This window comes from Odocoileus virginianus, chromosome 31 (genome assembly GCF_023699985.2).
Source record: "Odocoileus virginianus isolate 20LAN1187 ecotype Illinois chromosome 31, Ovbor_1.2, whole genome shotgun sequence".
Taxonomy (NCBI): Eukaryota; Metazoa; Chordata; class Mammalia; order Artiodactyla; family Cervidae; genus Odocoileus; species Odocoileus virginianus.
The window spans coordinates 24,585,563-24,599,907 of NC_069704.1; the positions used below are offsets into that span (position 1 = coordinate 24,585,563).

Here is a 14,345-nt window from a genome sequence, read left to right on the forward strand (position 1 = left end):
ACATTGAAATATTTAAAGGTTCACCTTGTTATTTTGAAATGGTTCAGCAAAAAAAAAAAAAAAGGAATAAGTATATGAGAGAAAGACAAAGAGTGGAAGGAGAAGGGGCATGAGGAGAGACTTGGTGAAAGGTACAAAGAGGTTCATTCACTGCCTTTCATAGTTCCTAAAGTTTGAATATTAAAAAAAAAAAAAAAAAGGCTAGAGAGAATGAAAGACAGCCACAGAGCAATGGAAATACTAGACATCTTGTCCACAGGGGTATACATCCAAGCAAAAAGCAAAGAACACTTTTCTTAGTTATAATGAAGTTTCCTGACATATACCCCAAATCCACCAGCAGAAGCTGTAGAGATGGTTCAACAGAGGCAACTGTAGAGATGTAGCAATGGTTAAACAGAGGCAGAAGCCACCATTTTCTGTGCACATTTAGCAGAAATTTTCTAAACTGTCAAATAACAGAACCCTAAGCCCCCGAGCTTGTTTTATTGCGGTCTTATAAACATGTTTAAGGGCAGTATTGTTTGGGGAGCTAGTCCCAAAAGAGAATTTTATTTTATAATACTGGAGCATTCTCCCAGTTAGGAAGAAGACAGGAAATTTAGCTGCTCTCTTAAAGGTGAAAATAGTGGAGGACAGATAGGGCTATTTAGTATATAAAAATCCCAAATATAATTTAAAATATCATAGGAAGATCCTAGAGTAACAATATTAATGATTTTTAAACTTTACATCATTAAATTTTATTTTGTATTTTTATATTTTATAATATTTGTCTATATAAATATATATAAAACAAATAAAGGTGCTGGTTTAAGCATAGGACAGTCACTTACACTCCATTTTTAATTGTATCTGACAAAATACAACTTAAAGAAGTTCAATTTGGCTTTAGTATGTTTCTACCTTTCTTTACATCTTACTTTTTTTTTTAACTATGTAATTTTAATAGTCAAGTAAAAACTGAAATTTAGAATATTAAACCTAAAACTTACAGTAATGGTCCATTAATACATTCATTAGAAATAGTACTATCACTTTAAAACAATCATTTTATAATTTAACTTGTTGCATTATAAGAAGAATTACAAAATATACCATAAAAATTTGTTATTATTGTTATGTTGTTATATTGTTATATTGTTATACATGTTACGTATAACATGTTGTTATTCAGACTCGAGTTCAAGTAGAAACAAAAACCCAAAAGTAAATGTCAGGTTTTGATTGTTTCTCAGTAAACTGTTATCATAAAAGATTAGAAGTGATAATAATATGCAAACTAAGAGCATCAGGTTAACTCTTGCAGCTGATCAAACATACAGTAAATACAAATGGACAGGTACAGTTCCAATTTGATTAACTTTCAAATGCTGGCCAGTATGAAACCATGAACTTGTAACAACTCATAAGAGCATTATTTCTCAGACTTACAGACATGTATCTTCTAGACTGAATGGAATTCATACATTTTACCCAAAAATATTTATTCCATCCATAGTATTAAAAAGAAAAGGAAAGTCTTATTTTTTTTCCCCACAATACTCTTGCTGTATTTGAATTCTTCCTAGTTATCTTCTATCCATCTTCTATCCACAGCCACCATTGTCTGAAAGATGGAAGGCTGGAACCACTGACGCTGAAGACAGGCTCAGTGATAAGGGTCAGGAGCACTGGCTGCTCAATGAGCATCTACAACATGAAGCAAATTTGGTACCACGAGGAAGGGAGAAAAAAATTCAGTGTAGTCTGCTACGTCTATTATGGTAATAAGCTCTTCATAACAGCAGCAATGTTCATAGTCCAAAAAAAAAGCAAGGGGAACATCCCAGAGATCATTTTAGGCATAGAAAATCCACCAATTTAAAAACAGTTTTAAGCAAAAAATAACACAGGGGACTTCCCTCCAATGCAGGGGGTGCAGGTTCAATCCCTGGTCATGGAGCTAAGATCCCAGGTGACCTGCCGCCAAAAAACCAAAACATAAAACAGAAGCAACACTGTAACAAATTCAGCAAAGACTTTTTTTAAAAAATGGCCCACATTAAAAAAAAAAACTTTAAAAACAGAAGAAAATATAAGCAGTATTTTCATAGGAGGTTCATCTAAGAGAAAGGGAAGGAGAAAAATGAAAATAGAGAAAATATTTGTGGATTAAAAAAATTTTATATGCATAAGACAGAAGAGGATTTTCTCCATAAAATTTTCAGAAATAACTTCTTTAGCTATACTTAAAAAAAATGCTTACTTAAGTTATTCTGCTGCTATTAAAACAAACAAACAAAAAAGAAAAACAGACTTTACTTTGGGATACTTTAATAACCATAATACTAATACAAGAGTGAAGAAAAAACTTCTACATGTACCTCTTATCATCTAAAGGTGAATATGTGGCTTTATATAAAATAAGATTAATTTTCAATAAGTTCAATATTACAAATTACATGCACTATGGACTTGAAAGCTTTATTATATTAAAGGAACAACTGACATATATTACTTCAGATTCACTTAGAAATAAAGGAAAGAAAAAAAGACAGAAAACTATCCTTTATAAATATATGGAAAATGTTAAAGCATTACAAATTTTATAACAAATTCAATAAAAATTTTCTAAATAATAGTATTTATGAGAATCCAAACTCAATCATATATACAAAACATAGGTTCTGATTAATGGATCCACTATTGCAGAAGACCCCAAAAACTGAAGCACATTGGAAAGAAAAGACTAGTTTCTGGACCTAATATGACACAAGCAGCTCCCAACAGAAGACAGAAGAAACTAAAGCTTTATAAATTCTTTCGTCTTTTTCATGAGTCACAGTAAAAAAGACTAGCATGGTAAAACAGGTAGACAGTGAATGCTTTTACTTACAAGAATTACTTTTTGCACATTACCAAAGTAGAAAACTTAGTGAATCATACACATTGATCTGGGTAGTCTTTAATTTCACTGAATTATGTTTTAATTTCTACCTACACACCCTAATCAAGATAAATATTCTTATAATAAGGCTAAACAGATCATTTTAACTCAGGTACAAAAGAAGTGTTCAAACACTGCTCTAAATTTTTAATTATTATTATTTCATTCATAAACTAGTATGTTATCAAAGAGTACAGCCTCGGATGAAGCCTACTTTTTGAAAGAAAGACTTCAACAGAATGGCAATGGCTCCAAATTCTCTGAGCAGACAAAAGAACAAAATTTTCAGATTTACCTTGTGGTGAAAGATTTCATTATCAATGCTGGAAAAGTGCTTTATTAATCTTCCAAATGCAGCAGCTCAACTATCTTTTTTATGGTTAACAGAGAAGAAATAACACCTCTTCAGATCCAAATTCAGCCTACCAAACAACCCCAAGCTTTGTCCAGCTGCACAGAAACACAAGCAAGCTGGCAAGAAGCCTGGGAACCTCTGCCCCCTCCTGCACTGGGGTCTGAGGGCACACACATTTACATACTCACATTAAAGTTTCAAAATACAAGTGCAATCCTTCAAGAATCATGTGATGAGTGTAATAATTTTAAAGTTAAGAAATCATACAGAAAAGCACAGGGCAAGCACAAAAAGAGAGCAAGAGAGCAACAGGCAACGCGTCTGCAATCTCCACACCTACAGAAACCAAAAAATACCTTTTGAATGAGGACTCTGTTATAAGCAAACAACACAGCATTAGTCTCTTTACCCAAACTGTTTGTTGCCTTTTCAATTAACACCTTTTTGCCTTATGCTCTGTTTCCAGGGACAGATCAAGAAGGGCATGAACAATTCATACCTCCACCAGGAATAATTGCCAACTTTGTTTCAACCAGGCCCATTTTTGCAGAGGAAGCTAAAAAGGAAAGAAGAAAATTAAATAACATCCAAATCATCAAATTCAAATACGATGACTTGAAATAGTAATATAAGCTAGAAATATTGTTTACTAATTAAATTTGTGTCATAAATCTTCTTAAAAATCACTCCAGAAGGCATTCAGTTATGTAAATAAGTAAACATTCTAAATGACATATATTAAGAGATTCACACAACATTTTCTGTTAAAAATTGCTTGGCAGCAAATTAAGTTTTGATGCAGAAAGACCAGGGGTGTTAACTACATAATTTGACCTGATACTGCCAAATCATGTTTGAAGGCATAGATCTCATTCATTATTCAGGATCAGGAGGTTGACTGTGTCTAACAAGTAAGAATTCTTTAGTTGCCCCAACAGTCCTCCAGATCAAATAGCTTAATATATCATATCAGATATGGCAACTCCTCAGGACCAAATCTCTAGTTACTTTTGACAAATGGTTTTACTGTTCTGACAGCTGGATAGGGTTCCTCTTTCCATGTTTGTTTTCACAGCTACTTTAAAATATCTTAATTATTTCTTTATTTGCATATCCAAATGTGCTTGGACTACTTCCTATCTCCTAATTCCCAGAACTTGCATTCTTTCAGAGATGGATTGCATGTAACTTGACTTTTCAGTTTAAAACCCAAAAAGCTGTCAAGAAAACAGAAATCTAAAACAAACTGAAAAGGGAAAGTACACATAAATTAGTAACTGCAAATTCCAAGAGCCAGTTCCCGTAAAATTATTAAAAACATAATTATAATGATTCTACATTTAACAGGCAGCTCCATCAGAAGAGACAATGGGAACCAGGGAAAGAACAGTGACAAATATGTGCTGCCTGTGGCACTCAGTCCTTGGTCCGAGAGCCCCTCTTTGTCGCCCTGATGAGGGACAACGATACAGACAGCGCTGTGATCATACAGAAGATAGTGTCGAGAACAGCAGGGGCAGCATGCAGTACTCTGAAAGGATAACAGAAGTGAGCGCTGTCACATGAGACTGCCTGGGTTCAAATCCCAGCTTGGTCACTGATTTGTGGTTTGTTTCTTCACCTGTCTCAGCCCTAGCTTCCTCGAGCAAAAGTGTATCTATCTCACAGGGCTATTATGCAGATTAAGTGAGCCTAAGTATATGTCAAGTATTAGGTAAGCACCAAGTCAATACTCAGCACATGGTTAGCACTAATTGTTTCCTTTACTATTTTCATAATCACCTCATCCAATACTCAGAAAACCTTGCAGGAACAAAGTGAACCTCAAAGACATTAAGTCATTATTACCATAGCCCTAATAATAATTACATGCTTAGACTAGGCACATGCCGGAGATGAATTCATTTAATCTTCACAATAGAAACCTTCATTTCCCCCACTGTACAGGAGGAAACTGATCTAAAAATGACAGGACCTAAGATCCAAATTCAGTTCCATCTGACCCAATTCCTGTTCTCCTTTATTCCTGTTAAGACTGAAAAAGATACTATAAAAGACTGTTTTCTTAACTGGGAATTTTAAATACTTCATTAAGCTCAACAGGTGATTTTTTTAAATATATTTTATTTAACAATAAGGGAGAAAAAAATATTTGGAGTTATCTGAAGGTAAAGAATCCACCTGCCAATGCAGGATATGCAGGAGACACAGGTTCTATTTCTGATTAAGGGATAGATCCAAGGGATCTTGGAAGGGGAAATGGCAACCCACTCCAGTATTCCTACATGGAAAATCCCACGGACAGAGGAGCTTGGCAGGCCACAGTCTAGCGGGTCACAAAGAGTTGGACACAACTGAGCACACACAGGAAATACAAATCTCATTTTTTAAAAGTTATGTTTCTTTCTTTTTTATTTTTTAAATTATGAAAGTATAAAAACATCTACAGGAGACTTGGAAAATACGGAACAAAGTTACATATAGTTCCACTATATATGACAATTATTTTAAGTAGATAAATTAAGATTTTTAGTTGGGGTTTCAATACCAAATTCTCAAAAATTAACAGGAAAAAAGTTATGTTTTAATAGGACTAATTCTCACCTGCTACTCTTATATCACATGCTAAAGCCAGTTCAAGTCCACCACCTAAAGCAAGTCCATCAATTGCTGCAATGGTTGGCACTGGAAGATTAGCTGAAACAGAAAGAAAGACTTCATGCTTCTTCAGTAAGGCTGTTCTATGCAATTATTTCATATTTTTTAATGTAAATATAATTTAAATGGAATATTATCTATAGAATTTTGTATTCCTTTTCACTATTAACTAAACAATCATTTATCATGATTCTAGAAAATGTAATGATCATATAGTGTTCTACCACTTAAAATACGCAGTAACATCTTTAAATCTTACCGTACTATTGAAATACTTTCATAAATACTTTCTGTTGCATTAACAGGATCACAGTTCTTTGTAATCTTTGAACCTAAAGTCTTTTATGAGATGTTTGGTTCATATAAATTTCAAGTTGGAATGACTTAGGTATAATGGATAACTCATGACCCCTTTACAGGTTATCTTGTTTCTTAGAATGATAGAACCTCATTCAGAGAAGTAATATATTTACTCAAACAAGACAGAAACAGTCTCAGTGGTTGCCAAGGCATCAACCCAATAGTTCTACCATTTGGTAAGAATACAATGAGCGCGCGCACACACACACACACACACACACACGATGAATAATTCCTAGAAAATACCAGACACTTCAGAGGGAAGAGACACTTGAATCTGCCTGTAAGTATGACTGGGAAGGGATTAACCAATCACAAACTCAAAATCAGACTTTCTTTAGTCCAGAAACAGTTTACTATTTTACTGAAACTTTTATAAATCATAATATATACATTTTTTATAACTGGTTCAAAAACTGAGTGGTTAATTATTATGTAAAGCAGAATCCTTTCTATTAATTCTATTTTTGACTATGTGAATGCAAAGTTTAGGCTGAACAACCTTAACATATGAATAGAATGGGGATATTAAAAAGGTACCATCTCTTAATGTGTTCTCACCACAAAAAGAAATAATATTGTGTGACATGATGGAGGTGTTAGCTAATGCTACAGTGGTAAACATATGACAATATATAAATATATCAAATCAACACATTCACCTTAAACTTACACAAGTTACATGTCAATTATGTATTAATTTAAAGTAAATAAAATAAAAATGAATAAAAATAAAATATTAAAAGATACCATCACTAGAAGCCTATCTTCCATAGGTATTCTGATATGTGAAATTCCTCAGACAGAGATGTTTATTCAAATGTGTTGAAGTGCACTGAGTTTTATTCATACATGAAGAAATTTATCAAATTTATTCTAAGAGAAAAAGTCTGAAAAGGCTGGGATAGAGCACATATAGATGCTGCCATCTGAGCAAAAGCACTATTGGTTGAGCAGGAATGAATGAGTCTTTGCAACAGGGCATATTTCACTATTTGTACCTGTCTGAGAGTTTTGGGGGGAGGTGGGAGCTTGAAAACACGGGGCAAATTCAAAGGTGCTCCACACAATGTGCCACCTGATGAAAAAATGAACAGACAGCGATGTCAGTGTTTACAATCAGAAAATGAGAGTAATGAAAAAATAAAATTTTATCTGACAAAAAAGTAAAATTGATGATGTAATATAATGGCAAATTAATCTGAGTGGCTCCCACAATCACCTCAAGCCACTACAAGTAAAATGGAATTAGTGTTACACAGGTCCCAAACCCCTTTCCTTTCTACAAAGCTAGTTATAGAAATAATCCTATTTCTAGACTCCTTCAATCTGCTACCTCCCCAATCTCAAGTCTCTCTCACTATGTAGGCCTCACTATGGCCTTGGCTCACCTTCCAAGCTTCTGGAGGGAAAAGAATAAACACTTCCCCTCACCTCCACCTCACAGTGCTAGTCCCACTCGTCTCACAGAGACTGTTTTTGCTTCACTTCCCAGTGACACTGTGATACTGTCCCATAGCCAATGGGCACTATCCAGTCCCTATTAAACTTCTTGCCTCTGAAGATCAGAAACTTTAATCCTGGACACTCGTCCTCTTTGAATTCCTCTCTTCCTTTGCCTGCTGGGTCCCTGCCCTCATTTTTCCTGCCTTTCTTCCCGCCTCTGGTTACATAACTCAGTCTTCTTCCCCTATCAAGATAAGTTCTTCCCAGGAGGTCTCTTTGCTTTCACCATCTATAATACCAATGATATCCAAATCACCACCTGAAATCCAAGCTTCTCTCTAAACTGTATCTCTATAGTTACCTGCCTGTTGAACACCTCTACTTAAATACTTTATCATGTTCAAATCAACTTTCTGTCAATCCTTCAAGATTCTATTTCACATTTGGTTAGCATCTCCATTCACCAAGTTACTCAAAACAGACACCCAGAAGTCATCTCAAATGCGCTCTTTTCCAGGGGTCTTACATCTAATTGTTTTCTAAGTCCTGTCTAACAGCTCACAAATTGGCAAATCCCCCTCCCTCTGCTACAGTCAGAGTTATGGGCCCCCTCATTTCTCACAAGCAGGAGACCTCTAACTGACTTCCTTTACCTGCACAGTGAAGGATAGAACCAGTCAATCTTAAAGAAAATCAACCCTGAATATTCACTGGAAGGACTGATGTTGAAGCTGAAGCTCCAATACTTTGGCCACCTAACGCAAAGAGCCAACTCACTGGAAAAGACCTGATGCTGGGAAAGATTGAGGGCAGGAAGAGAAGGGGACAACAGAGGAGGAGATGGTTGGATGGCATCATTGACTCAACAGACATGAGTCTAAGCAAACTCCAGGAGACGGTGAATGACAGGGAGGCCTAGCGCACTGCAGTCCACGGGGTCGCAGAGTCAGACATGATTGAGCAACTGAACAACGATCCTCAATGTTTCCCTACCATTATACCTTCTATATCTCTTGCAGGATAATTTTCTAAAATGCAAACACATTCATGATACTCCTCTGTTTAAAACAGTACAATGATTTATTCCACATTCAAGATAAAAACAGTGAAAAATTCAGCATGGCACAGGAAACGGCTGCCCACCTACCCAACCTCTTCTCCAAACTCACATACATACTCCATACTTAAGGCACCTTCAGAAATCATTTACAACCAAAGCTGTGTACAAGCTGCCCATTGCCTAGAATGCCTAGCTAGCCCCTAATTATCTTTAGAGGTAATTATTTTTATGCTTCCTTGGCACTTTATACATGTTTTTCCAACACAGCATTCACACCACCTTATTGCCCATTCAGAAACAAAGATTCACATCACATAAAGCTGGTCAATAATATCCTTCTTGCCACTCTGCAACAAACCTCAAGATTTTTCATTGCCTCTTCTATCTCCATTAATCCTGATGTTGTCTCTATTTTTCTCTATTGTCCTATATTGTCTCTACTTTTCTTATTAACTTCTTTCATTTTATAATTAAATGGAACAATATGAATATATGCAGCCCTGCAGAGCTACAGAAAAGAAAAACTGCAGAGTTCCTAAGCTGGAGAGAGCAATAGGAACAGGGGGAGTATCTCCTCACTATGGAAAACACTGGTCAACAGTAACTGCCTTCAGGACTCACTAAATTTGCTGGAAGCTGACACATCAGAAAATGAATTAACAGAAGTGAGTTTAAAGGGCTTTCAAAAAAATCAAACCTGGCTTCCCCTGTGACTTAGTGGTAAAGAATCTGCCCGCCAATGCTGAAGATGCGGGTTCAATCCCTGGGTGGGACAATCCCTTGGAGAAAGAAATGGCAACCCACTCCAGTATTCTTGCCTGGGAAATCCTATGGAGAGAGGGGCCTGGTGGGTTACATCCATTGGGTTGCAAGGAGTCGGATAGGACCTAAGAGACTAAAACACACACAAACATACAAAATCAAACCCAGGCTTGAAATATATGTACTCCCAAGTTCCAGTTTCTGAAAATTTCAACTCATGGTAAATAGAGATTATTTCAAGTTCCTTAGGTTTTTTTTAAATAAGAACAAACTGATGTGATGTATATGGAAAGAGGAATTTCTCTTCACATGAAACTGGGCATTGAAAATGTAGACTAAATAGAAGTGTAAAAGGAATAAATTGACTGCAAATTACAAAAGAAATATTTGATAACCTCATAATACCTAAAGCATAATGGAGAGAATACCAGAAAAGGACAATTCTTGGTCATCTCTAATGCTCTTAACACTGAAACACAAAGGCAATGATTGTCTCAAAAAGAACTGACATAACTTTGCTCTACATTTTTATTAGTTAATATTCTCAAACAAATATTACACTTAAAAATCACACTTAGCTAAAAGAAAGTTAAAAAGCATCATTTTTTTGGTAAGTATAAAATGTCATTAAAAGAAGAAAAACAAAAATGAAAATGCAATTAATGAATATGCCCTTTCCCTTCACTGTGAGAAGTCTATAGACAAATAGCTTGCTGCTGTTGTTCAATTGCTAAGTCTGGTCTGACTTTGCAACCCCATGAACTAACTGCAGCACACCAGGCTCCTCTGTCTTTCACTCTCTGCCAGAGTTTGCTCAAATTCATGTCCACTGAGTCGATGATGCTATCTAACAAACTCATCCTTTGCCACCCTTTTCCTTTTGCCTTCAATCTTTCCCAGCATCAGCATTCTTTCTAATGAACCTGCTCTTTGCATCAGATGGCCAAAGTATTGGAGCTTTAGCTTTGGCATGAGTCTTTTCAATGAATTTTCAGGGTTGATTTCCTTTAGGATTGACTGGTTTGATCTCTTTGCACTTTCTTGAATGTTGCATTTTAAGTCAGCTTTTTTAACCTCCTCTTCCACCTTTATCAGGAGACTCTCTAGTTCCTCTTCACTATGTCATGAGAGTAGTATCTTCTGCCTATGTGAAGTTGTTGATATTTGTCCCAGCAATCTTGATTCCAGCTTATGATTCATCCAGCCCTGCATTTTGCATGATTTATTCTGCATAGAAATCAGATAAGCAGGGTAACAATATACAGTCTTCTTGCACTCCTTTCACAATTTTGAACCAGTCCATTGTTCCATGTAAGATTCTAACTGTTGCTTCTTGACCCACATATAGGTTTCCCAGGAGACAGGTAAGGTGGTCTGGTATTCCCATCTCTTTAATAAGAGTTTCCCACAGTTTGTTGTGATCCATTCAGTCAAAGATTTTCGTTTAGTCCATGAAGCAGAAGTAGGTATGTTTCTGAAACTCCCTTGCTTTCTCCATGATTCAGTGAGTGTTGGCAATCTGACCTCTTGTTCTCTGTCTCTTCAAAACCCAGCTTGTACATCTGGAAGTTCTTGGTTCCCAAACTGCTGAAGCCTAGCTTGAAGGATTTTGAGCATAACCTCACTAGCATGTAAAATGAGCACAGTTGTAAGGTAGTTTGAACATTCATTGGGATTGCCCTTTTTAGGCACTGGAATGAAAACTGATAAATACTACTTTGTTAAAATAAAATGATGGGGGAATGGTTATGTTCAACAGACAGGTTTCAAGTTTCACAGGAGGTGAAGTATGAGGGTGTGGTTTATACAATGCAGTGGCAGGAAAAGAGAAAGAAATTAACAAATGGAAACTTGCTGACCTGAGAGATGAGGGCACTCACTGGTAGGAAGGGTTTAAAATGAATCAGCTCATGCTAAAGGTTTTCTTAATTCTGAAATTAGAGAATATAACACTTTTCTGTTATACACTTTAACTTTTTAGAAGTAATGAAAATTATTTTTAAATGTGAGAAGTTAAGATTTTAAGATATTTACTCAGATAAAAGTTTTAAACACTACTTGCTTAACATTACAACTTCTATAAAAATATAAAATAAAAAAATGAAAAGAAATGTGGAGTCCTTAACATAAAAAAGAACACAGAAAACAAAGAGTATTAATACCCTCACATCATTAAATAGGCAAACTACTTGGTACTTTTGAATATTAATATAAATTAGCATTCTGTACAGACTTCCCTGGCAGCCCAGTGGTTAAGAATCCACCTTCCAATGTAGGGACACAGGTTCGAGCCTTGGTTGGGGAACTAGATTACCCAGCTGCTGTGGAGCAATGAAACATGCCCACCACAACAAAAGATGCCACAATGAAGATGCCATGGGCCACAACTAAGACCCAACATAGCCAAAAATAAATAAATATTTTTTTAAAAATTAGCATTCTATAAAGCTGACTATAAAAATTTTCCTACTAAAGAATTAAGCAGAACTTAATTAGTATTCAATGACTAATTAAATTTCAATCATCTTATAGTCCTGAAGTTTTACATGACCCTAAATTTTCCCTGAAAGATGTTTTTCTTGTAAACTTTTTTCAGGAAAACATGAGTCATCGCAAAGTACATGCTAGTTTCATAGTTACCTAATATGCTTGTTTTTACACACAGTATTTCTTCTATTTGGGAGCACTTAATAATCTTAAGAGAAAACTCAATAAAACACACATCTGAAAAGCAGATTATCAGTCTTAAAGAACTGAGAAATATCAGATTGGCAGTTGCAGAGTGTGACTGAATGAAAAGGGAACTGCCATGAGCAGTGTCTATTCCCAATAGCAATAGGAAGAAATGATGACTCAATGTGTTATGCAACCAACAGGATCAGATTCTATTTTGAGTTTAGTACCAGGAAATGAGCCAGGTATGACAAAGAAGATAATAATCGTTTGAATGTTCCTAAAAATATAATTAAAGCAAACGATCAGAGTTTTGCTATTTTAAGAGAAAATAAATGAGCTGCAAGAGGAGGCCCTGTCTATTTGAGTCTACAGGACACCTTCTGTGAGTATAACTAGAATCAGAGGCCATGAATGTAGGGGAAAGGCAAGTGAGGGTCTCCTTTCAGCTCTGAGATAAATGTAATACATAACGTAGGTTTTCAGATGTTTCTTAAAAAAAAAATAATGTGATTATTAAGGGAATATGCTAATGTAAGTTATGAATCTTAAATTTGGTTTTGCTTGAAGAACAGTGTTCTCATAGAAAATTAACTATTTCCAAAAAAAATGCCCATATGATAATACCAGAAGTCTGACTTTATTGAAATCATTCAAGGAGAAGAGAGATAAATATTTGACCCAGAGACAGGTTTCTTCTAACAGAAAAATGTATAAGAACAGGAGATTTTTCAATCGCATGAAGAAATGCTAATCAGAATTTGAAAACTTTCAAAATTAAATTATTTCCTTAAAAAATTTTAAGAAAAAAAAGATGTTTGTTAAAGAGATGAATTTTGTGATCTATCCTTTTAACATAATTACCTGTATTTCAATGCAAATTCAGCCCTGTATTTACAAAGCTAAATTAAAGCTTTTGCAATTTTACTTCATTAGGGAAAAAAAAAAAGGCAAAGGAAACTAGAAATGCCTAGCATTTTAAAGTATTAGTCTAGAAGAGCATTTACAAAAATATTATCCACATCACACAAGATTTTACTATTTAAAATTCTAGTGAAAACCTATTTTAAATATTTCTTTATCATTAGACAGAAATTCCCTGAGGTCTCAACGTTAAGAAAACTGGGCCTGCACCCTCGGTTTTTACTTCAAAGAGAACTGTAAAAACGTTTTCTGGCTCTTCATGAAGTACCACCTAATTAGACAAAGACTGGTCATAAGTAGCTAATTAAACGCCTCTGCTCTCGAACTGTACACTCTACTGATATATGGCTAATCTGCACAATGGAGGGCCCAATAGTGAGGCAGTCACATCACGGAACTGCAGGAGAGGTGGTAAATTCAGGAATAAGAGCAGTTATTAGATTGAGATCATCATATGTCTGTGCATCCATGCTGACCTGCTGATGCCTAATAATAGTTAACTGCTTTCAACCTACATATCCCACACCCAAAGTGAGCAGTGGGGACTTGTAATAATGACTAACCTTCTAGAAATCTGAAAAATTCTTTAGAATAAAACATCTCAAAGAGAGCCATAAAGTTGTATTTTTTCCCCCTTTGAAAAGAGAAAAAGACCTAAATTTTGTTCTAGGATTTTGGAGTTTTTAAAAAGAAGCTTTCTAAGAAGCTAAGAACAGTAAAGTAAGGAATTCAGTGACTCAAAATATAGAGCTTCTTTCTGATCTCTATTTTAATAGAACAGCTTTCAAATGAATCTAGTACATTTTGGTTTCTTATAGCCTCTCTTTCATTAAAAACAAGCATCGCACAGTAGTCACCATTTAGACCACAGAGAAAGATACTCTAGTTGTGGAAAATTAAAGTATAATGGGGCAAAATGGGAAAGCAGTATCAAACAAGTAGGGTATATTCTAATCTATACTATTACTGATACTGCTGTAGTGACCAATTTCAAGATATACATGGTCGTTAACAACCAGCTCACAAAATTCCTGAAACTTTAACAATCCTTGAGTCCATACTGTAACAGAGCACAGTGACTGGGAACCTTTAGCCATTGATGTGCATAATAACTCCACATCCTATTACCAGGGAAGGGGTCCTGCTCAGCCACTGGTCAGCACTTCAGCGAGACCCAC

The 14,345-nt window shown here is 35.4% G+C and overlaps 1 protein-coding gene across 5 annotated transcripts in view; it reads right to left on the reverse strand.

The window, feature by feature from the left end:
* Positions 1 to 14,345, reverse strand: part of AUH (AU RNA binding methylglutaconyl-CoA hydratase) — a 204,339-nt gene that overhangs the window by 114,240 nt on the left and 75,754 nt on the right. For 3 of the 5 annotated variants that reach the window (XR_011484963.1, XM_070459414.1, XM_070459411.1), the window contains 2 exons: positions 5,889 to 5,999; positions 3,784 to 3,840 (listed from right to left, as the gene is read on the reverse strand). Coding sequence is in view for 4 of the 5 variants with exons in the window: in XM_070459414.1 (XP_070315515.1) it covers positions 3,784 to 3,840; positions 5,889 to 5,999 (168 nt within the window). In the remaining variant the exon portion in view is untranslated. The remainder of the gene's footprint in view (positions 1 to 3,783; positions 3,841 to 5,888; positions 6,000 to 14,345) is intronic. The other 2 variants (XM_070459413.1, XM_070459412.1) reach the window with 1 other exon arrangement.